The 24,000-nt window shown below is 47.2% G+C and overlaps 1 protein-coding gene across 1 annotated transcript in view; it reads right to left on the bottom strand.

The window, feature by feature from the left end:
• Positions 1 to 24,000, bottom strand: part of LOC135558338 (receptor-type tyrosine-protein phosphatase mu-like) — a 588,334-nt gene that overhangs the window by 1,790 nt on the left and 562,544 nt on the right. Inside the window, exons 31-33 of the mRNA XM_064992077.1 lie at positions 22,543 to 22,668; positions 9,433 to 9,596; positions 135 to 270 (exon numbers count right to left, since the gene is read on the bottom strand). Coding sequence (XP_064848149.1) covers positions 135 to 270; positions 9,433 to 9,596; positions 22,543 to 22,668 — 426 coding nt within the window. The remainder of the gene's footprint in view (positions 1 to 134; positions 271 to 9,432; positions 9,597 to 22,542; positions 22,669 to 24,000) is intronic.

Below are 24,000 nucleotides of genomic sequence, written 5' to 3' on the forward strand. Positions count from 1 at the left end.
AGGTCAGCTGTAGTGTTAATGATTACAGAATGTGTTTCCTACCAGTAGGTCAGCTGTAGTGTTAATGATTACAGAATGTGTTTCCTACCAGTAGGTCAGCTGTAGTGTTAATGATTACAGAATGTGTTTCCTACCAGTAGGTCAACCATGTTGGGTTTGTTGTTCCTCAATGTTTTGACGGCGTGGAAAACGTCTACAGAACGTTGATGTTGTAACATCTCACACACGATGCTGATGGCACAGAACGTCCCGCTGCGACCTCCTCCGTTACTGCAGGGAGGGAGGGAGATGGGTCGGGGGTAGAGCGAGAGAGAGAGGGAGGGAGATGGGTCGGGGGTAGAGCGAGAGGGAGAGAGGGAGGGAGATGGGTCGGGGGTAGAGCGAGAGAGAGAGAGAGAGGGAGATGGGTCGGGGGTAGAGCGAGAGAGAGAGAGAGAGAGAGAGAGAGAGAGGGAGATGGGTCGGGGGTAGAGCGAGAGAGAGAGAGGGAGGGAGATGGGTCGGGGGTAGAGCGAGAGAGAGAGAGAGAGGGAGATGGGTCGGGGGTAGAGCGAGAGAGAGAGAGAGATGGGTCGGGGGTAGAGCGAGAGAGAGAGAGGGAGGGAGATGGGTCGGGGGTAAAGCGAGAGAGAGAGAGGGAGGGAGATGGGTCCATGGTAGAGCGAGAGAGAGAGAGGGAGGGAGATGGGTCGGGGGTAGAGCGAGAGAGAGGGAGGGAGGGAGGGAGATGGGTCGGGGGTAGCGCGAGAGAGAGGGAGGGAGGGAGATGGGTCGGGGGTAGCGCGAGAGAGAGAGGGAGGGAGGGAGATGGGTCGGGGGTAGAGCGAGAGAGAGAGAGGGAGGGAGATGGGTCGGGGGGTAGAGTGAGAGAGAGAGAGAGAGAGAGAGAGAGAGAGAGAGGGAGGGAGATGGGTCGGGGGTAGAGCGAGAGAGAGAGAGAGAGAGGGAGGGAGATGGGTCGGGGGTAGAGCGAGAGAGAGAGAGGGAGGGAGATGGGTCGGGGGTAGAGCGAGAGAGAGAGAGGGAGGGAGATGGGTCGGGGGTAGAGCGAGAGAGAGAGAGGGAGGGAGATGGGTCGGGGGTCGAGCGAGACAGAGAGAGGGAGGGAGATGGGTCGTGGGTAGAGCGAGAGAGAGAGAGGGAGGGAGGGAGATGGGTCGAGGGTAGAGCGAGAGAGAGAGAGAGAGGGAGGGAGGGAGATGGGTCGGGGTAGAGCGAGAGAGAGAGAGGGAGGGAGATGGGTCGTGGGTAGAGAGAGAGAGAGGGAGGGAGGGAGGGAGGGAGGGAGGGAGATGGGTCGGGGGTAGAGCGAGAGAGAGAGAGAGAGGGAGATGGGTCGGTGGTAGAGCGAGAGAGAGAGAGAGAGGGAGATGGGTCGGTGGTAGAGCGAGAGAGAGGGAGGGAGGGAGATGGGTCGGGGGTAGAGCGAGAGAGAGAGAGAGGGAGGGAGGGAGATGGGTCGGGGGTAGAGCGAGAGAGAGAGAGGGAGGGAGGGAGATGGGTCGGGGGGTAGAGCGAGAGAGAGAGAGGGAGGGAGATGGGTCGTGGGTAGAGAGAGAGAGAGAGGGAGGGAGATGGGTCGTGGGTAGAGAGAGAGAGAGGGAGGGAGGGAGGGAGATGGGTCGGGGGTAGAGCGAGAGAGAGAGAGAGGGAGGGAGATGGGTCGGGGGTAGAGCGAGAGAGAGAGAGGGAGGGAGATGGGTCGGGGGTAGAGCGAGAGAGAGAGGGGGGGATGTATTCAGTAAGGTGAAACAGATAGATATGTAATGAATAGAGCTAACACAATTCCCTTTTGGAGAAACACAAGGCAAATGGTTATGCTGGAAATAGGGAGAGAAGTCTATTCATTGGAGCTCAAAGCAACTAGTCGACTCTACTGAATAGAACTATACCTTTTAGCTCAGAGCGCTAGTCGACTCTACTGAATAGAACTATACCTTTTAGCTCAGAGCGCTAGTCGACTCTAGTGAATAGATCTATTCCTTTTAGCTCAGAGCGCTAGTCGACTCTACTGAATAGAACTATACCTTTTAGCTCAGAGCGCTAGTCGACTCTACTGAATAGAACTATACCTTTTAGCTCAGAGCGCTAGTCGACTCTACTGAATAGATCTATTCCTTTTAGCTCAGAGCGCTAGTCGACTCTACTGAATAGATCTATTCCTTTTAGCTCAGAGCGCTAGTCGACTCTACTGAATAGATCTATTCCTTTTAGCTCAGAGCGCTAGTCGACTCTACTGAATAGATCTATTCCTTTTAGCTCAGAGCGCTAGTCGACTCTACTGAATAGAACTATTCCTTTTAGCTCAGAGCGCTAGTCGACTCTACTGAATAGATCTATTCCTTTTAGCTCAGAGTGCTCGTCGACTCTAGTGAACAGTTCTATTCATTGGAGCTCAAAGCAACTAGTTGACTCTAGTGAACAATTCTATTCATTTTAGCTCAGAGTGTAACAGTATAATTTTTAAACCGTCCCCTCGCCCATACCCGGGCGCGAACCAGGGACCGTCTGCACACATCAACAGTCACCCTCGAAGCGTCGTTACCCATCGCTCCACAAAAGAGGGGAACCACTACTTCAAGGTCTCAGAGCAAGTGACGTCACCGATTGAAACGCTATTTAGCGCACCGCTAACTAAGCTAGCCGTTTCACATCCGTTACAAGAGCGCTCGTCGACTCTAGTGAACAGATCTATTCCTTTTAGCTCAGAGCGCTCAGCATTTCACTGTAAGGTCTACTACACCTGTTGTATTCAGCATTTCACTGTGAGGTCTACTACACCTGTTGTATTCAGCATTTCACTGTGAGGTCTACTACACCTGTTGTATTCAGCATTTCACTGTGAGGTCTACTACACCTATTGTATTCATCATTTCACTGTAAGGTCTACTACACCTATTGTATTCAGTATTTCACTGTGAGGTCTACTACACCTGTTGTATTCAGCATTTCACTGTGAGGTCTACTACACCTATTGTATTCAGCATTTCACTGTGAGGTCTATTACACCTGTTGTATTCAGCATTTCAATGTGAGGTCTACTACACCTGTTGTATTCAGCATTTCACTGTGAGGTCTACTACACCTGTTGTATTCAGCATTTCACTGTGAGGTCTACTACACCTGTTGTATTCAGCATTTCACTGTAAGGTCTACTACATCTGTTGTATTCAGCATTTCACTGTAAGGTCTACTACACCTGTTGTATTCAGCATTTCACTGTGAGGTCTACTACACCTGTTGTATTCAGCATTTCACTGTGAGGTCTACTACACCTGTTGTATTCAGCATTTCACTGTAAGGTCTACTACACCTGTTGTATTCAGCATTTCACTGTAAGGTCTACTACACCTGTTGTATTCGACGCATGGAACAAATAACATTTGATTTTATTGAAAGTAGATTCTCAGCAGGACTACTCTAACTACTCTAACTACTCTAATTTATACTATTCTAACTACTCTAACTTATACCACTCTAACTACTTGAACTCATACTACTCTAACTACTCTAAATTATACTACTCTAACTACTCAAACTCATACTATTCTAACTACTATAACTCTAACTACTCTAACTCATACTACTCTAACTCATTCTACTCTAACCACTCTAACTCATACTACTCTAACTAATACTACTCTAACTCATTCTACTCTAACCACTCTAACTCATACTACTCTAACTAATACTACTCTAACTACTCTAACCACTCTAACTCATACTACTCTAACTAATACTACTCTAACCACTCTAACTCATACTACTCTAACCACTCTAACTCATACTACTCTAACTCATTCTACTCTAACTACTCTAACTCCTCTAACCACTCTAACTCATAGTACTCTAACTCATACTACTCTAACCACTCTAACTCATAGTACTCTAACTCATACTACTCTAACTACTCCAACTCATTCTACTCTAACCACTCTAACTCATAGTACCCTAACTATTCTAACCACTCTAATTCATTCTACTCTAACTACTCTAACTAATACTAATTGGAATGTGATACAAGCAGGGCAACGGTGTGCTTTAGGACCATGTGGACGCCTCCGAGCGGTCGGGTCGGCTGTTTGGAGTGTTTATCCTCCGAATTCTATAACCAAAGTTGCGCCCCTGGTTGTGTATGTGTCTGTCAGCGACTTTTAATATATACATTTTATTTTAACCTTTATTTAACTTGGCAAGCCAGTTAAAGAACAAATTATTATTTACAATGACGGGCCGACACCGTCCAAACCCGGACAATGCTGGACCAATTGTGCGCCGCCCTATGGGGACTCCCAACCACGGTCGTTTGTGATGCAGCCTGGATTCAAACCAGGGTCTGTAGTGACGCCTCTAACACTGAGATGCAGTGCCTTAGACCTCTGAACCAGGGTCTGTAGTGACACCTCTAACACTGAGATGCAGTGTCTTAGACCTCTGAACCAGGGTCTGTAGTGACGCCTCTAGCACTGAGATGCAGTGTCTTAGACCGCTGAACCAGGGTCTGTAGTGACGCCTCTAGCACTGAGATGCAGTGTCTTAGACCGCTGAACCAGGGTCTGTAGTGACGCCTCTAGCACTGAGATGCAGTGTCTTAGACCTCTGAACCAGGGTCTGTAGTGACGCCTCTAGCACTGAGATGCAGTGTCTTAGACCGCTGAACCAGGGTCTGTAGTGACTCCTCTAACACTGAGATGCTTTAGACCGCTGAACCAGGGTCTGTAGTGACGCCTCTAGCACTGAGATGCAGTGTCTTAGACCTCTGAACCAGGGTCTGTAGTGACGCCTCTAGCACTGAGATGCAGTGTCTTAGACCGCTGAACCAGGGTCTGTAGGGACGCCTCTAGCACTGAGATGCAGTGTCTTAGACCTCTGAACCAGGGTCTGTAGTGACGCCTCTAGCACTGAGATGCAGTGTCTTAGACCGCTGAACCAGGGTCTGTAGTGACGCCTCTAACACTGAGATGCAGTGTCTTAGACCTCTGAACCAGGGTCTGTAGTGACGCCTCTAGCACTGAGATGCAGTGTCTTAGACCGCTGAACCAGGGTCTGTAGTGACTCCTCTAACACTGAGATGCTTTAGACCGCTGAACCAGGGTCTGTAGTGACGCCTCTAGCACTGAGATGCAGTGTCTTAGACCTCTGAACCAGGGTCTGTAGTGACGCCTCTAACACTGAGATGCAGTGCCTTAGACCTCTGAACCAGGGTCTGTAGTGACACCTCTAACACTGAGATGCAGTGCCCTTAGACCGCTGAACCAGGGTCTGTAGTGACGCCTCTAGCACTGAGATGCAGTGTCTTAGACCGCTGAACCAGGGTCTGTAGTGACTCCTCTAACACTGAGATGCTTTAGACCGCTGAACCAGGGTCTGTAGTGACGCCTCTAGCACTGAGATGCAGTGTCTTAGACCTCTGAACCAGGGTCTGTAGTGACGCCTCTAGCACTGAGATGCAGTGTCTTAGACCGCTGAACCAGGGTCTGTAGTGACACCTCTAGCACTGAGATGCAGTGCCTTAGACCGCTGAACCAGGGTCTGTAGTGACGCCTCTAGCACTGAGATGCAGTGTCTTAGACCTCTGAACCAGGGTATATAGTGACTCCTCTAGCACTGAGATGCAGTGTCTTAGACCTCTGAACCAGGGTCTGTAGTGACGCCTCTAGCACTGAGATGCAGTGTCTTAGACCTCTGAACCAGGGTATATAGTGACTCCTCTAGCACTGAGATGCAGTGTCTTAGACCTCTGAACCAGGGTATATAGTGACTCCTCTAGCACTGAGATGCAGTGTCTTAGACCTCTGAACCAGGGTCTGTAGTGACTCCTCTAGCACTGAGATGCAGTGTCTTAGACCTCTGAACCAGGGTATATAGTGACTCCTCTAGCACTGAGATGCAGTGTCTTAGACCTCTGAACCAGGGTATATAGTGACTCCTCTAACACTGAGATGCAGTGTCTTAGACCTCTGAACCAGGGTCTGTAGTGACGCCTCTAACACTGAGATGCAGTGTCTTAGACCGCTGAACCAGGGTCTGTAGTGACTCCTCTAGCACTGAGATGCAGTGTCTTAGACCGCTGAACCAGGGTCTGTAGTGACTCCTCTAGCACTGAGATGCAGTGTCTTAGACCGCTGAACCAGGGTCTGTAGTGACACCTCTAGCACTGAGATGCAGTGTCTTAGACCTCTGAACCAGGGTATGTAGGGACGCCTCTAGCACTGAGATGCAGTGTCTTAGACCTCTGAACCAGGGTCTGTAGTGACTCCTCTAGCACTGAGATGCAGTGTCTTAGACCTCTGAACCAGGGTCTGTAGTGACTCCTCTAGCACTGAGATGCAGTGTCTTAGACCTCTGAACCAGGGTCTGTAGTGACTCCTCTACCACTGAGATGCAGTGTCTTAGACCTCTGAACCAGGGTCTGTAGTGACTCCTCTACCACTGAGATGCAGTGTCTTAGACCTCTGAACCAGGGTCTGTAGGGACGCCTCTAGCACTGAGATGCAGTGTCTTAGACCTCTGAACCAGGGTCTGTAGTGACTCCTCTACCACTGAGATGCAGTGTCTTAGACCTCTGAACCAGGGTCTGTAGTGACTCCTCTACCACTGAGATGCAGTGTCTTAGACCTCTGAACCAGGGTCTGTAGGGACGCCTCTAGCACTGAGATGCAGTGTCTTAGACCTCTGAACCAGGGTCTGTAGTGACTCCTCTAGCACTGAGATGCAGTGTCTTAGACCTCTGAACCAGGGTCTGTAGTGACTCCTCTAGCACTGAGATGCAGTGTCTTAGACCGCTGAACCAGGGTCTGTAGTGACTCCTCTAGCACTGAGATGCAGTGTCTTAGACCGCTGAACCAGGGTCTGTAGTGACGCCTCTAGCACTGAGATGCAGTGTCTTAGACCTCTGAACCAGGGTATATAGTGACTCCTCTAGCACTGAGATGCAGTGTCTTAGACCTCTGAACCAGGGTCTGTAGTGACGCCTCTAGCACTGAGATGCAGTGTCTTAGACCTCTGAACCAGGGTATATAGTGACTCCTCTAGCACTGAGATGCAGTGTCTTAGACCTCTGAACCAGGGTATATAGTGACTCCTCTAGCACTGAGATGCAGTGTCTTAGACCTCTGAACCAGGGTCTGTAGTGACTCCTCTAGCACTGAGATGCAGTGTCTTAGACCTCTGAACCAGGGTATATAGTGACTCCTCTAGCACTGAGATGCAGTGTCTTAGACCTCTGAACCAGGGTATATAGTGACTCCTCTAACACTGAGATGCAGTGTCTTAGACCTCTGAACCAGGGTCTGTAGTGACGCCTCTAACACTGAGATGCAGTGTCTTAGACCGCTGAACCAGGGTCTGTAGTGACTCCTCTAGCACTGAGATGCAGTGTCTTAGACCGCTGAACCAGGGTCTGTAGTGACTCCTCTAGCACTGAGATGCAGTGTCTTAGACCGCTGAACCAGGGTCTGTAGTGACACCTCTAGCACTGAGATGCAGTGTCTTAGACCTCTGAACCAGGGTATGTAGGGACGCCTCTAGCACTGAGATGCAGTGTCTTAGACCTCTGAACCAGGGTCTGTAGTGACTCCTCTAGCACTGAGATGCAGTGTCTTAGACCTCTGAACCAGGGTCTGTAGTGACTCCTCTAGCACTGAGATGCAGTGTCTTAGACCTCTGAACCAGGGTCTGTAGTGACTCCTCTACCACTGAGATGCAGTGTCTTAGACCTCTGAACCAGGGTCTGTAGTGACTCCTCTACCACTGAGATGCAGTGTCTTAGACCTCTGAACCAGGGTCTGTAGGGACGCCTCTAGCACTGAGATGCAGTGTCTTAGACCTCTGAACCAGGGTCTGTAGTGACTCCTCTACCACTGAGATGCAGTGTCTTAGACCTCTGAACCAGGGTCTGTAGTGACTCCTCTACCACTGAGATGCAGTGTCTTAGACCTCTGAACCAGGGTCTGTAGGGACGCCTCTAGCACTGAGATGCAGTGTCTTAGACCTCTGAACCAGGGTCTGTAGTGACTCCTCTAGCACTGAGATGCAGTGTCTTAGACCTCTGAACCAGGGTCTGTAGTGACTCCTCTAGCACTGAGATGCAGTGTCTTAGACCGCTGAACCAGGGTCTGTAGTGACTCCTCTAGCACTGAGATGCAGTGTCTTAGACCGCTGAACCAGGGTCTGTAGTGACTCCTCTAGCACTGAGATGCAGTGACTTAGACCTCTGAACCAGGGTATATAGTGACTCCTCTAACACTGAGATGCAGTGTCTTAGACCTCTGAACCAGGGTATGTAGTGACTCCTCTAACACTGAGATGCAGTGTCTTAGACCTCTGAACCAGGGTATATAGTGACTCCTCTAACACTGAGATGCAGTGTCTTAGACCACTGAACCAGGGTCTGTAGTGACTCCTCTAGCACTGAGATGCAGTGTCTTAGACCGCTGAACCAGGGTCTGTAGTGACTCCTCTAGCACTGAGATGCAGTGTCTTAGACCTCTGAACCAGGGTCTGTAGTGACTCCTCTAGCACTGAGATGCAGTGTCTTAGACCTCTGAACCAGGGTATATAGTGACTCCTCTAACACTGAGATGCAGTGTCTTAGACCACTGAACCAGGGTCTGTAGTGACTCCTCTAGCACTGAGATGCAGTGTCTTAGACCGCTGAACCAGGGTCTGTAGTGACTCCTCTAGCACTGAGATGCAGTGTCTTAGACCGCTGAACCAGGGTCTGTAGTGACTCCTCTAGCACTGAGATGCAGTGTCTTAGACCGCTGAACCAGGGTCTGTAGTGACTCCTCTAGCACTGAGATGCAGTGACTTAGACCTCTGAACCAGGGTATATAGTGACTCCTCTAACACTGAGATGCAGTGTCTTAGACCTCTGAACCAGGGTATGTAGTGACTCCTCTAACACTGAGATGCAGTGTCTTAGACCTCTGAACCAGGGTATATAGTGACTCCTCTAACACTGAGATGCAGTGTCTTAGACCACTGAACCAGGGTCTGTAGTGACTCCTCTAGCACTGAGATGCAGTGTCTTAGACCGCTGAACCAGGGTCTGTAGTGACTCCTCTAGCACTGAGATGCAGTGTCTTAGACCTCTGAACCAGGGTCTGTAGTGACTCCTCTAGCACTGAGATGCAGTGTCTTAGACCTCTGAACCAGGGTATATAGTGACTCCTCTAACACTGAGATGCAGTGTCTTAGACCACTGAACCAGGGTCTGTAGTGACTCCTCTAGCACTGAGATGCAGTGTCTTAGACCGCTGAACCAGGGTCTGTAGTGACTCCTCTAGCACTGAGATGCAGTGTCTTAGACCTCTGAACCACTCAGGAAGAGGAACTACATGTGAGTGTGACTTACAGATAATGGTGTGTGAGTGTGTGTGTGGGGGGTGTGTGTGTGTGTGTGTGTGTGAGTGTGTGTGTGTTACTTACAGACAGTGCACCACAGTGCGTCCCTCTCCTCCATCATACTCCTCCTGCCATTTGTCCACCTGTCTGATGAGCTTGAGGAAGGAGCGTTTGGACATGGGAGTGTCTCGGTACATTGGCCAACCCAGGAACTGGAACTGCTGCACCATACGGTACCCGTCCTGAGGCTGGACAGACAGGTTAACAAACAGACAGACAGGTAGATACAGGTTAACAAACAGACAGACAGGTTAACAAACAGACAGACAGGTAGATACAGGTTAACAAACAGACAGACAGGTTAACAAACAGACAGACAGGTAGATACAGGTTAACAAACAGACAGACAGGTTAACAAACAGACAGACAGGTAGATACAGGTTAACAAACAGACAGACAGGTTAACAAACAGACAGGTTAACAAACAGACAGGTTAACAAACAGACAAGCATGTTAACAAACAGACAGACAGGTTAATAACAGACAGACAGGTTAACAAACAGACAGACAGGTTAATAACAGACAGACAGGTACAGGTTAATAACAGACAGACAGGTAGGTACAGGTTAATAAACAGACAGACAGGTAGATACAGGTTAATAAACAGACAGACAGGTAGATACAGGTTAATAACAGACAGACAGGTAGATACAGGTTAATAACAGACAGACAGGTAGATACAGGTTAATAACAGACAGACAGGAAGATACAGGTTAATAACAGACAGACAGGTAGATACAGGTTAATAACAGACAGACAGGTAGATACAGGTTAATAACAGACAGACAGGTAGATACAGGTTAATAAACAGACAGACAGGTAGGTACAGGTTAATAACAGACAGACAGGTAGATACAGGTTAACAACAGACAGACAGGTAGATACAGGTTAATAAACAGACAGACAGGTAGGTACAGGTTAATAACAGACAGACAGGTAGATACAGGTTAATAACAGACAGACAGGTAGATACAGGTTAATAAACAGACAGACAGGTAGATACAGGTTAATAAACAGACAGACAGGTAGATACAGGTTAATAAACAGACAGACAGGTAGATACAGGTTAATAACAGACAGACAGGTAGATATAGGTTAATAACAGACAGACAGGTAGATAACAGACAGACAGGTAGGTACAGGTTAATAACAGACAGACAGGTAGATACAGGTTAATAAACAGACAGACAGGTAGATACAGGTTAACAACAGACAGACAGGTAGATACAGGTTAACAAACAGACAGACAGGTAGATACAGGTTAATAAACAGACAGACCGGTAGATACAGGTTAACAACAGACAGACAGGTAGATACAGGTTAACAAACAGACAGACAGGTAGGTACAGGTTAACAAACAGACAGACAGGTTAACAAACAGACAGACAGGTTAACAAACAGACAGACAGGTTAACAAACAGACAGACAGGTGGGTACAGGTTAATAACAGACAGACAGGTAGATACAGGTTAATAACAGACAGACAGGTAGATATAGGTTAATAACAGACAGACAGGTAGATACAGGTTAATAACAGACAGACAGGTAGATACAGGTTAATAACAGACAGACAGGTAGATACAGGTTAATAAACAGACAGACAGGTAGGTACAGGTTAATAACAGACAGACAGGTAGATACAGGTTAACAACAGACAGACAGGTAGATACAGGTTAATAAACAGACAGACAGGTAGATACAGGTTAATAAACAGACAGACAGGTAGATACAGGTTAATAACAGACAGACAGGTAGATATAGGTTAATAACAGACAGACAGGTAGATAACAGACAGACAGGTAGGTACAGGTTAATAACAGACAGACAGGTAGATACAGGTTAATAAACAGACAGACAGGTAGATACAGGTTAACAACAGACAGACAGGTAGATACAGGTTAACAAACAGACAGACAGGTAGATACAGGTTAATAAACAGACAGACCGGTAGATACAGGTTAACAACAGACAGACAGGTAGATACAGGTTAACAAACAGACAGACAGGTAGGTACAGGTTAACAAACAGACAGACAGGTTAACAAACAGACAGACAGGTTAACAAACAGACAGACAGGTTAACAAACAGACAGACAGGTGGGTACAGGTTAATAACAGACAGACAGGTAGATACAGGTTAATAACAGACAGACAGGTGGGTACAGGTTAATAAACAGACAGACAGGTAGGTACAGGTTAATAACAGACAGACAGGTAGATACAGGTTAACAACAGACAGACAGGTAGATACAGGTTAATAAACAGACAGACAGGTAGGTACAGGTTAACAAACAGACAGACAGGTTAACAAACAGACAGACAGGTTAACAAACAGACAGACAGGTTAACAAACAGACAGGTTAACAAACAGACAGACAGGTTAACAAACAGACAGACAGGTAGATACAGGTTAACAAACAGACAGACAGGTAGGTACAGTTTAATAAACAGACAGACAGGTAGGTACAGGTTAATAACAGACAGACAGGTAGGTACAGTTTAATAAACAGACAGACAGGTAGGTACAGGTTAATAACAGACAGACAGGTAGATACAGGTTAACAACAGACAGACAGGTAGATACAGGTTAATAAACAGACAGACAGGTAGATACAGGTTAACAAACAGACAGGTTAACAAACAGACAGACAGGTTAACAAACAGACAGACAGGTAGATACAGGTTAACAAACAGACAGACAGGTAGGTACAGTTTAATAAACAGACAGACAGGTAGGTACAGGTTAATAAACAGACAGACAGGTAGGTACAGGTTAACAACAGACAGACAGGTAGATACAGGTTAATAAACAGACAGACAGGTAGATACAGGTTAACAACAGACAGACAGGTAGATACAGGTTAACAACAGACAGACAGGTAGATACAGGTTAATAAACAGACAGACAGGTAGATACAGGTTAACAACAGACAGACAGGTAGATACAGGTTAACAAACAGACAGACAGGTAGATAACAGACAGACAGGTAGATACAGGTTAATAAACAGACAGACAGGTAGATACAGGTTAATAACAGACAGACAGGTAGGTACAGGTTAATAACAGACAGACAGGTAGGTACAGGTTAATAACAGACAGACAGGTAGATACAGGTTAACAGACAGACAGGTAGGTACAGGTTAATAACAGACAGACAGGTAGATACAGGTTAATAACAGACAGACAGGTAGATAACAGACAGACAGGTAGATACAGGTTAATAAACAGACAGACAGGTAGATACAGGTTAATAACAGACAGACAGGTAGGTACAGGTTAATAACAGACAGACAGGTAGATACAGGTTAATAAACAGACAGACAGGTAGATACAGGTTAATAAACAGACAGACAGGCAGGTACAGGTTAACAAACAGACAGACAGGTTAACAAACAGACAGACAGGTTAACAAACAGACAGACAGGTAGATACAGGTTAATAACAGACAGACAGGTAGATATAGGTTAATAACAGACAGACAGGTAGATAACAGACAGACAGGTAGGTACAGGTTAATAACAGACAGACAGGTAGATACAGGTTAATAAACAGACAGACAGGTAGGTACAGGTTAATAACAGACAGACAGGTAGATAACAGACAGACAGGTAGGTACAGGTTAATAACAGACAGACAGGTAGATACAGGTTAATAAACAGACAGACAGGTAGGTACAGGTTAATAACAGACAGACAGGTAGATACAGGTTAATAACAGACAGACAGGTGGGTACAGGTTAATAAACAGACAGACAGGTAGATAACAGACAGACCGGTAGGTACAGGTTAATAACAGACAGACAGGTAGGTACAGGTTAATAAACAGACAGACAGGTAGATACAGGTTAATAAACAGACAGACAGGTAGATACAGGTAGATAACAGACAGACAGGTAGATACAGGTAGATAACAGACAGACAGGTAGGTACAGGTTAATAACAGACAGACAGGTAGATTCAGGTTAATAAACAGACAGACAGGTAGATATAGGTTAATAACAGACAGACAGGTAGATACAGGTTAATAACAGACAGACAGGTAGATACAGGTTAATAACAGACAGACAGGTAGATACAGGTTAACAGACAGACAGGTAGATATAGGTTAATAACAGACAGACAGGTAGATATAGGTTAATAACAGACAGACAGGTAGATACAGGTAGATAACAGACAGACAGGTAGGTACAGGTTAATAACAGACAGACAGGTAGATTCAGGTTAATAAACAGACAGACAGGTAGATATAGGTTAATAACAGACAGACAGGTAGATACAGGTTAATAACAGACAGACAGGTAGATACAGGTTAACAGACAGACAGGTAGATATAGGTTAATAACAGACAGACAGGTAGATATAGGTTAATAACAGACAGACAGGTAGATACAGGTTAACAGACAGACAGGTGGGTACAGTTTAATAAACAGACAGACAGGTAGATACAGGTTAACAACAGACAGACAGGTAGATACAGGTTAACAACAGACAGACAGGTAGATACAGGTTAACAACAGACAGACAGGTAGATACAGGTTAACAACAGACAGACAGGTAGATACAGGTTAATAAACAGACAGACAGGTGGGTACAGTTTAATAAACAGACAGACAGGTAGATACAGGTTAATAAACAGACAGACAGGTAGATATAGGTTAATAACAGACAGACAGGTAGATACAGGTTAACAGACAGACAGACAGGTAGATACAGGTTAACAAACAGACAGACAGGTCTCTCTGTTATTAACCTATACCCACAGGATCAGGCATGTCAGGTGAGGTAGTTAGGGTCAGGTGTGTCAGGTGAGGTAGTTAGGGTCAGGTGTGTCAGGTGAGGTAGTTAGGGTCAGGTGTGTCAGGTGAGGTAGTTAGGGTCAGGTGTGTCAGGTGAGGTAGTTAGGGTCAGGTGTGTCAGGTAAGGTAGTTGGGGTCAGGTAAGGTGGTTAGGATCAGGTGTGCCAGGTAAGGTAGTTAGGGTCACGTGTGTCAGGTAAGGTAGTTAGGGTCAGGTAAGGTAGTTAGGGTCAGGTGTGTCAGGTGAGGTAGTTAGGGTCAGGTGTGTCAGGTAAGGTAGTTAGGGTCAGGTATGTCAGGTAAGGTAGTTGGGGTCAGGTAAGGTGGTTAGGATCAGGTGTGCCAGGTAAGGTAGTTAGGATCAGGTGTGTCAGGTAAGGTAGTTAGGGTCAGGTAAGGTAGTTAGGGTCAGGTAAGGTAGTTAGGGTCAGGTAAGGTACAGTGCCTTGCGAAAGTATTCGGCCCCCTTGAACTTTGCGACCTTTTGCCACATTTCAGGCTTCAAACATAAAGATATAAAACTGTATTTTTTTGTAAAGAATCAACAACAAGTGGGACACAATCATGAAGTGGAACGACATTTATTGGATATTTCTAACTTTTTTAACAAATCAAAAAAATTATTCAGCCCCCTTAAGTTAATACTTTTTAGCGCCACCTTTTGCTGTGATTACAGTTGTAAGTCGCTTGGGGTATGTCTCTATCAGTTTTGCACATCGAGAGACTGAATTTTTTTCCCATTCCTCCTTGCAAAACAGCTCGAGCTCAGTGAGGTTGGATGGAGAGCATTTGTGAACAGCAGTTTTCAGTTCTTTCCACAGATTCTCGATTGGATTCAGGTCTGGACTTTGACTTGGCCATTCTAACACCTGGATATGTTTATTTTTGAACCATTCCATTGTAGATTTTGCTTTATGTTTTGGATCATTGTCTTGTTGGAAGACAAATCTCCGTCCCAGTCTCAGGTCTTTTGCAGACTCCATCAGGTTGTCTTCCAGAATGGTCCTGTATTTGGCTCCATCCATCTTCCCATCAATTTTAACCATCTTCCCTGTCCCTGCTGAAGAAAAGCAGGCCCAAACCATGATGCTGCCACCACCATGCTTGACAGTGGGGATGGTGTGTTCAGCGTGATGAGCTGTGTTGCTTTTACGCCAAACATAACGTTTTGCATTGTTGCCAAAAAGTTCAAGTTTTGGTTTCATCTGACCAGAGCACCTTCTTCCACATGTTTGGTGTGTCTCCCAGGTGGCTTGTGGCAAACTTTATCCATAAAAAGTGTTGTTTATCTTTAAGAAATGGCTTTCTTCTTGCCACTCTTCCATAAAGGCCAGATTTGTGCAATATACGACTGATTGTTGTCCTATGGACAGAGTCTCCCACCTCAGCTGTAGATCTCTGCAGTTCATCCAGAGTGATCATGGGCCTCTTGGCTGCATCTCTGATCAGTCTTCTCCTTGTATGAGCTGAAAGTTTAGAGGGACGGCCAGGTCTTGGTAGATTTGCAGTGGTCTGATACTCCTTCCATTTCAATATTATCGCTTGCACAGTGCTCCTTGGGATGTTTAAAGCTTGGGAAATCTTTTTGTTTCCAAATCCGGCTTTAAACTTCTTCACAACAGTATCTCGGACCTGCCTGGTGTGTTTCTTGTTCTTCATGATGCTCTCTGAGCTTTTAACGGACCTCTGAGACTATCACAGTGCAGGTGCATTTATACGGAGACTTTATTACACACAGGTGGTGTCAGGATTTGGCCAGGGTTGTTCCGGGTTTTGGTCAGTAGATGCCCCCATTGTGCTTTTTGTCCTTATGTTTTTCCCTTGATCCCCATTAATTATTTGCACCTGTGCCTCGTTTCCTCTAATTGTATTTAAACCCTTAGTTTCCCTCAGTTCTGTGCTCTGTGTTTGTATGTTAGCACCCTGCCCTAGTGTTCTGTGTACTCTTGTCGATTCCGGGTGACGCTCTTGTGGTATTCTGTTTTTTGTTTTTGTTTATTTTTTGTGAGTTTCTTTTGAGGCCTTTTTGTGCTTTTCCTACCACCTTTTGGATTTGCCATTTTTTGTATTTAAGGATTTTTCTTTATTAAATACACCGTCTTAAGTACTGCTGTGTCTGCCTCATCTTCTGGGTTCTGCTGACTATTCGTGGCTCAGTTGGTTAAGTGACTGTTTCTCACTCCGGAGACCCAGGTTCGAAACCGGGTCCTGACAGAAACACAGAGCCAAAAATGAACCCAGAGGCAGCCAGTTCCCAGGACCTTTTTGCCACGCTGTCCCACCACCAGGAGACTGTCCAACGCCACGAAGCCGCCCTGGTTCAGCAAGAGGCCTTAATGGCTAGACATTCTCATCTTCTGTCGGAGATGCTGACTTCCATTAAGCAAATATCTGATCGACTTACCCCGGCAACAGTTCCCGTCCCAGTACCTCAGGTTCACGTACCCATGGCAGTTAACCCCCTGGCTGAACCTCGTCTTCCACCTCCCCAACGGTTCTCAGGTGATCCAAGTGCTTGTAAAGGGTTTCTCACTCAATGTTCTCTCTCCTTTGAGCTGCAACCCTCGTCGTTTCCCACCGACCGGTCTAAGATCGCATATATCATCACCCTGCTGTCGGAAAAAGCCCTGGCCTGGGCTACTGCTGTGTGGGATGCCCATAGTTCCTGCTGTGCCAGCTACTCTGCCTTTGCTGAGGAATTCAAACGAGTGTTTCAAGGCCCAAGCAGTGGTTCTGACTCAGCCAAACAGCTCCTGACTCTCCATCAAGGTTGGCGCAGCGTGACGGACTATGCCATCCAGTTCCGCACGGTGGCAGCAGCGAGTGGCTGGAACAACGAGGCGCTCACAGTGTGCTTTCTGAAAGGCCTTTCCGACACTATCCAAGATGAACTGGCCACTCGGGAACCACCGGACAATCTCGAGTCCCTGATCAAGTTGGCCTCACGCATTGACCAGCGTCTGAGAGAGAGAGAACTCAACCGTAGACCTCTAGCCCCTATCAGTCCCAGCTCCGAGTCCCCACCTTTATCATCGCTGGCTCCACCGGAACCCATGCAGATTGGACGCATCTCCCAGGCTGAGAGAGACCGCCGGATGAGGAGCGACGCTGTCTATATTGCGGCAAACCGGGCCATTTCCGTTCCACGTGTCCCGGGCTCCAGGGAAACGCTCTGTCCTGTACAGACCGGGGGGAACTGTAACGGGAAACATAACCTCCTCCCATCCGTCCAACTCCCGTCTGCTCATTCCAGTCACCCTCTCCTGGGACAACCACAAGCTTCACCTTCAAGCCTTGGTAGACTCTGGAGCCGCAGGTAACTTCATGGATGGTGTCTGGGCGAAGGAGAATGGCGTTCCCTCTGAACCTCTAAGTGACCCCATGAGGGTTACTACATTGGATGGAAGCCCTTTGGGATCTGGACTTGTCACTCATGTCACTACTTCCTTGCGACTTTCAGTTTCACAACACCAGGAATTGATGAACTTTCATTTGATCTCCTGTTCCGAGTTCCCTCTCGTACTTGGATACCCCTGGCTTCACAGCCATAACCCTCACATCGACTGGTCTGTGGGCACTATCAAGCAGTGGGGTCCTACGTGCCAAGCTACTTGTATTTTCCAGAATTCCCCGAGTTCTACTCCCGAGTCTTTAGAATCCATCGACCTGACCCGAGTTCCCGAGTGTTACCATGACCTCAAACTGGTGTTTAGCAAACAGAGGGCCACCATGCTACCACCCCATAGACCTTACGATTGCCCCATCGACCTGTTTCCGGGCACTTGCCCCCCAGGGGTCGGATCTTTTCCCTATCTCCACCCGAACGAGCTGCTATGGATACCTACATCAAGGACGCTCTGGAAGCAGGCCTCATGCGTCCATCCACCTCCCGGCGGGAGCAGGGTTTTTCTTTGTGGCCAAGAAAGACGGTGGATTACGTCCTTGCATCGACTACCGGGGACTCAATGACATAACCGTCCGTAACCGTTACCCGCTACCCCTTATGGCCACAGCCTTCGAGCTGCTCCAGGAAGCAGTTGTTTTCACTAAGCTTGACCTGCGGAACGCATACCATCTTGTGCGGATCAGACCTGGTGACGAGTGGAAGACCGCTTTCAACACGCCTACTGGTCACTATGAATACTTGGTGATGCCCTTCGGCCTGACCAACGCCCCAGCGGTGTTCCAAGCGCTCATAAACGATGTGCTTAGGGATATGCTTAACATATTTGTGTTCGTTTACTTGGATGACATCCTCATCTTTTCGAGCTCCCTTCAAGAACACACTAAGCATGTCAGACAAGTACTCAAATGCCTCCTGGACAGCCATCTGTACGTTAAGCCGGAAAAATGTGAATTCCATTCATCCCGAGTACAATTCCTGGGATTTGTAGTGGAACCCGGTCGAGTCCAAATGGACCCTAGGAAGGTAGGGGCGGTAGCGGATTGGCCCACCCCAAATCCGTTAAGGATGTTCAGCGTTTCCTGGGCTTCACAAACTTTTACCGCAAGTTCATCAAGAACTTCAGTTTGGTGGCAGCTCCTCTCTCAGCTTTAACCAAAGGTGGCAATGCAAGGTTTTTGTGGGGAAGAGAAGCTGAGATGGCCTTCCAAGGACTCAAGCAGCGCGTCCTCTCTGCTCCCATCCTGATACTACCGACTACGGATGAACCATTTGTGGTGGAGGTAGACGCATCAGAGGTTGGTGTTGGAGCTGTCCTGTCTCAGAGGGGTGAAGACAAGAAGCTTCATCCGTGCGCTTTCTTCTCACACCGGCTTACCCCGACTGAGAGGAACTACGATGTGGGGATCGTGAACTCCTAGCGGTTAAGATGGCATTGAAGGAATGGAGACACTGGCTCGAGGGGGCTTCTCACCCGTTTCAAGTGCTTACGGACCACAAAAATCTGGAGTATATCCAGCAGGCGAAGCGATTGAACTCTAGACAAGCTAGATGGTCTCTTTTCTTCAATCGATTCCAGTTTATCCTCACCTATCGGCCCGGGTCGAAGAATCTCAAACCGGATGCCCTGTCCCGAGTCTACGCTCCTGCCATTCGAGATGACACGGACATGCCTGTCCTTCCTGCTGCTAAGATTGTGGCTCCGATCTCGTGGCAAGTTGAGGATACCGTGAGACGTGCTCAAGCTAGCGAACCGGACCCTAAAGGAGGCCCTGCCAATCGGTTGTTTGTCCCCAAGGCAGTGAGGACTCAGGTCCTTCTGTGGGGGCACTCCTCTCGCCTCACCTGTCATCCGGGCGTAGGTCGCACCTTGGAGTTCATCCAGCGTAAGTTCTGGTGGCCTACCATAAGAGAAGACGTTGCCACTTTCGTCAATGCCTGCCCCGTGTGCTGCCAGGGCAAATCTTCTCACCTCCGCCCTCAAGGACTCCTTCACCCTTTACCTGTTCCCCACAGACCCTGGTCCCATATCTCATTGGACTTTATTACTGGACTTCCTCCATCCCATGGCAATACTACTATCCTAGTCATAATCGACAGGTTTTCAAAGGCGGCCAGGTTCGTCCCTCTGACTAAGTTACCTTCTGCCAAGGAAACGGCTGAGTTGGTAATTAATCATGTGTTCCGAGTCTTCGGCATTCCTCAAGATGTGGTTTCTGACAGAGGTCCCCAGTTCGCCTCAAGGTTTTGGAAGGCCTTCTGCCAACTCATGGGGGCTTCTGCCAGTCTATCTTCAGGGTACCATCCGGAGTCCAACGGCCAAACAGAGGATGAATCAAGAGCTGGAAACCACCCTCCGATGTATGACTCGTGACAACCCGTCCACATGGTCATCCTTTATTGTTTGGGCCGAATACGCGCACAACACCTTGCGCTCCTCCTCCACTGGTATGTCCCCGCACGAGTGTCAGTTTGGCTATGCTCCTCCATTGTTCCCGGACCAGGAGGCAGAAGTCAGAGTGCCTTCAGCCTTGAAGTTCGTCAGACGCTGTCGGCTTATGTGGAGGAAGACCCGTCTTAATCTTATGCGTTCCTCACAGAGGTATCAACAACAAGCCAACAGACGTCGCCGTCCCGGGCCTACCCTGCGCCCGGCCAGAGAGTCTGGCTCTCCACAAGAGACTTACCTCTACGGGTGGAGTCTCGCAAGCTGTCCCAAAAATACATCGGTCCCTTCAAGGTTGCCAGGAGAGTTAACCCAGTTTCTTATCGCCTACACTTACCCAGATCCCTTAAGATTAATCCCACATTTCATGTTTCATTGTTAAAACCTGTTGTTTTTCTCCCCTTGTCCCGGCAGACAGACCTCCCCCTCCGCCTCGTGTCATTGGAGGCCAGCCGGCTTATACCGTCCACCGGATACTGGATTCCCGCCGGGTGCAGCGGTCCTGGCAGTATCTGGTGGACTGGGAAGGCTACGGTCCTGAGGAGCGCTCCTGGGTTCCTGCCAAAGACATCCTGGACCCTGACCTCATTCGTCAGTTCAGGGTCCTCCACCCTGAGAGAAGCTGGTAAGAACGTCAGGAGCCGTTCCTAGGGGGGGGATTCTGTCAGGATTTGGCCAGGGTTGTTCCGGGTTTTGGTCAGTAGATGCCCCCATTGTGCTTTTTGTCCTTATGTTTTTCCCTTGATCCCCGTTAATTATTTGCATCTGTGTCTCGTTTCCTCTAATTGTATTTAAACCCTTAGTTTCCCTCAGTTCTGTGCTCTGTGTTTGTATATTAGCACCCTGCCCTAGTGTTCTGTGTACTCTTGTCGATTCCGGGTGACGCTCTTGTGGTATTCTGTTTTTTGTTTTTGTTTATTTTTTGTGAGTTTCTTTTGAGGCCTTTTTGTGCTTTTCCTACCACCTTTTGGATTTGCCATTTTTTGTATTTAAGGATTTTTCTTTATTAAATACACCGTCTTAAGTACTGCTGTGTCTGCCTCATCTTCTGGGTTCTGCTGACTATTCGTGGCTCAGTTGGTTAAGTGACTGTTTCTCACTCCGGAGACCCAGGTTCGAAACCGGGTCCTGACAGGTGGATTGTATTTATCATCATTAGTCATTTAGGTCAACATTGGATCATTCAGAGATCCTCACTGAACTTCTGGAGAGAGTTTGCTGCACTGAAAGTAAAGGGGCTGAATAATTTTGCACGCCCAATTTTTCAGTTTTTGATTTGTTAAAAAAGTTTGAAATATCCAATAAATGTCGTTCCACTTCATGATTGTGTCCCACTTGTTGTTGATTCTTCACAAAAAAATACAGTTTTATATCTTTATGTTTGAAGCCTGAAATGTGGCAAAAGGTCGCAAAGTTCAAGGGGGCCGAATACTTTCGCAAGGCACTGTAGTTAGGGTCAGGTGTGTCAGGTAAGGTAGTTAGGGTCAGGTGTGTCAGGTAAGCTAGTTAGGGTCAGGTAAGGTAGTTAGGGTCAGGTGTGTCAGGTAAGCTAGTTAGGGTCAGGTAAGGTAGTTAGGGTCAGGTGTGTCAGGTAAGGTAGTTAGGGTCAGGTAAGGTAGTTGGGGTCAGGTGTGTCAGGTAAGGTAGTTAGGATCAGCTAAGGTAGTTAGGGTCAGGTGTGTCAGGTAAGGTAGTTAGGGTCAGGTAAGATAGTTAGGGTCAGGTGTGTCAGGTAAGCTAGTTAGGGTCAGGTAAGGTAGTTAGGATCAGGTGTGTCAGGTAAGGTAGTTAGGGTCAGGTAAGGTAGTTAGGGTCAGGTGTGTCAGGTAAGGTAGTTTGGGTCAGGTGTGTCAGGTAAGGTAGTTAAGGTCAGGTAAGGTAGTTAGGGTCAGGTGAGGTAGTTAGGGTCAGGTGTGTCAGGTAAAGTAGTTTGGGTCAGGTGTGTCAGGTAAAGTAGTTGGGGTCAGGTGTGTCAGGTAAAGTAGTTGGGGTCAGGTGTGTCAGGTAAAGTAGTTGGGGTCAGGTGTGTCAGGTAAAGTAGTTGGGGTCAGGTGTGTCAGGTAAAGTAGTTGGGGTCAGGTGTGTCAGGTAAAGTAGTTGGGGTCAGGTGTGTCAGGTAAAGTAGTTAGGGTCAGGTGTGTCAGGTAAGGTAGTTAGGGTCAGGTGTGTCAGGTAAGGTAGTTAGGGTCAGGTGTGTCAGGTAAGGTAGTTAGGGTCAGGTGTGTCAGGTAAGGTAGTTAGGGTCAGGTAAGGTAGTTAGGGTCAGGTGAGGTAGTTAGGGTCAGGTGTGTCAGGTAAAGTAGTTTGGGTCAGGTGTGTCAGGTAAAGTAGTTAGGGTCAGGTGTGTCAGGTAAAGTAGTTGGGGTCAGGTGTGTCAGTTAAAGTAGTTGGGGTCAGGTGTGTCAGGTAAAGTAGTTGGGGTCAGGTGTGTCAGGTAAGGTAGTCAGTACTTAGTTGTCCCATAGTCCCATGGTGTGTGTGTGTGCGTACTCGTGCTGCGTTGTAGATCCTGAATATTCTACTGATTATGTCTTCCTCCAGGTCAGCTGATACAAACTCCACCTGGATTGGCCCCTGGCGATGCACCCCGTTCTCTGGCCAGTACTGAGGACATAACTAACACGCACGCATGCACGCACACACACACACACACACACAAACACACACAAAGGACAGGGAGAAAAAAACAACAACTTTGAGGTGGAACAGGAACCAAAACGTTTGATAAATATCCCTTAAGAATGAGTGGGATTTCCCAGATCTTGGAGCAACTTAAGAAAGGCAACAGCACAGAAGAGGCTGTCTTCTTCTCACTGACATTTTGAAAAAATAAATAAATAGTTCCCGGGGAGGGTCAGATAAAAACTCTCGCTCACGTGAAACGTCAAAAAGGAAAACTGAAGCTTAAAGCAGACAATGCTGAGACCATCGTTTTAAACCATCTGGAATTGAACCGATAAAGCCCCCGATAAAGCCCCCGATAAAGCCCCCGATAAAGCCCAACTCGATTGATGCTTTGTGTTATATAAAAACAGAAACCTTGGTCTGCTAATATCTTTCATTCTCCCGTTCTGCATGTTCATTCTATATTGTATTCTCTCCTGTCACCCTTTCATGTCCCAGGTATGAGTCTTCTCAACAAAAAAAAACACAAAAAAATCCATCTTTCGTTCTATTCAAACCTCCAGGAAAACCAGAGTTGCTTTATTTGTAAGAGAATACATGATCAAAAGATGTTCTGGAAGAGAATGGAAGCGCTCTGAATGTGATACAGAATGTGGATGATCAATTCCTGGCTTTGACAGTTTAGTTTCCAACTGTTAAGAGTAGTGAACCCATGAGAAAGGCTCATACAGTAGGAGCTGGAAATACCTCATGTACACTTACCTCTGGAGAGACTGACGAGGTAGAAACAATACAACAGGCGCCTGTATACTGTACAGTATATTTGTAACGGCTTTCGTCTGGTGAAGGAGAGTCGGACCAAAATGCAGCGTGGTATTTTTGAGACATGTTTAATGACGAAGAAAAAACTAACAATACAAAAACAACAAACGGAACGTGAAAACCTATACAGCCTATCTGGTGACAACTAACACAGAGACAGGAACAATCACCCACCAAACACTCAAAGAATATGGCTGCCTAAATATGGTTCCCAATCAGAGACAACGATAAACACCTGCCTCTATTGAGAACCACTCCAGACAGCCATAGACTATGCTAGATAACCCCACTACGCCACACACCCAACACCCCACAAAACCCCAAGACAAAACACACCACAATAAACCCATGTCACACCCTGGCCTGACCAAATAAATGAAGACAAACACAATATAATACGACCAGGGCGTGACAATATTACTTAGACAACATTACCCTGTATACTGTACAGTGTATTACTTAGACAACATGACCCTGTTCACTGTACATTATATTACTTAG

This window comes from Oncorhynchus masou, chromosome 17 (genome assembly GCF_036934945.1).
Source record: "Oncorhynchus masou masou isolate Uvic2021 chromosome 17, UVic_Omas_1.1, whole genome shotgun sequence".
In the NCBI taxonomy this organism is placed as follows: Eukaryota; Metazoa; Chordata; class Actinopteri; order Salmoniformes; family Salmonidae; genus Oncorhynchus; species Oncorhynchus masou.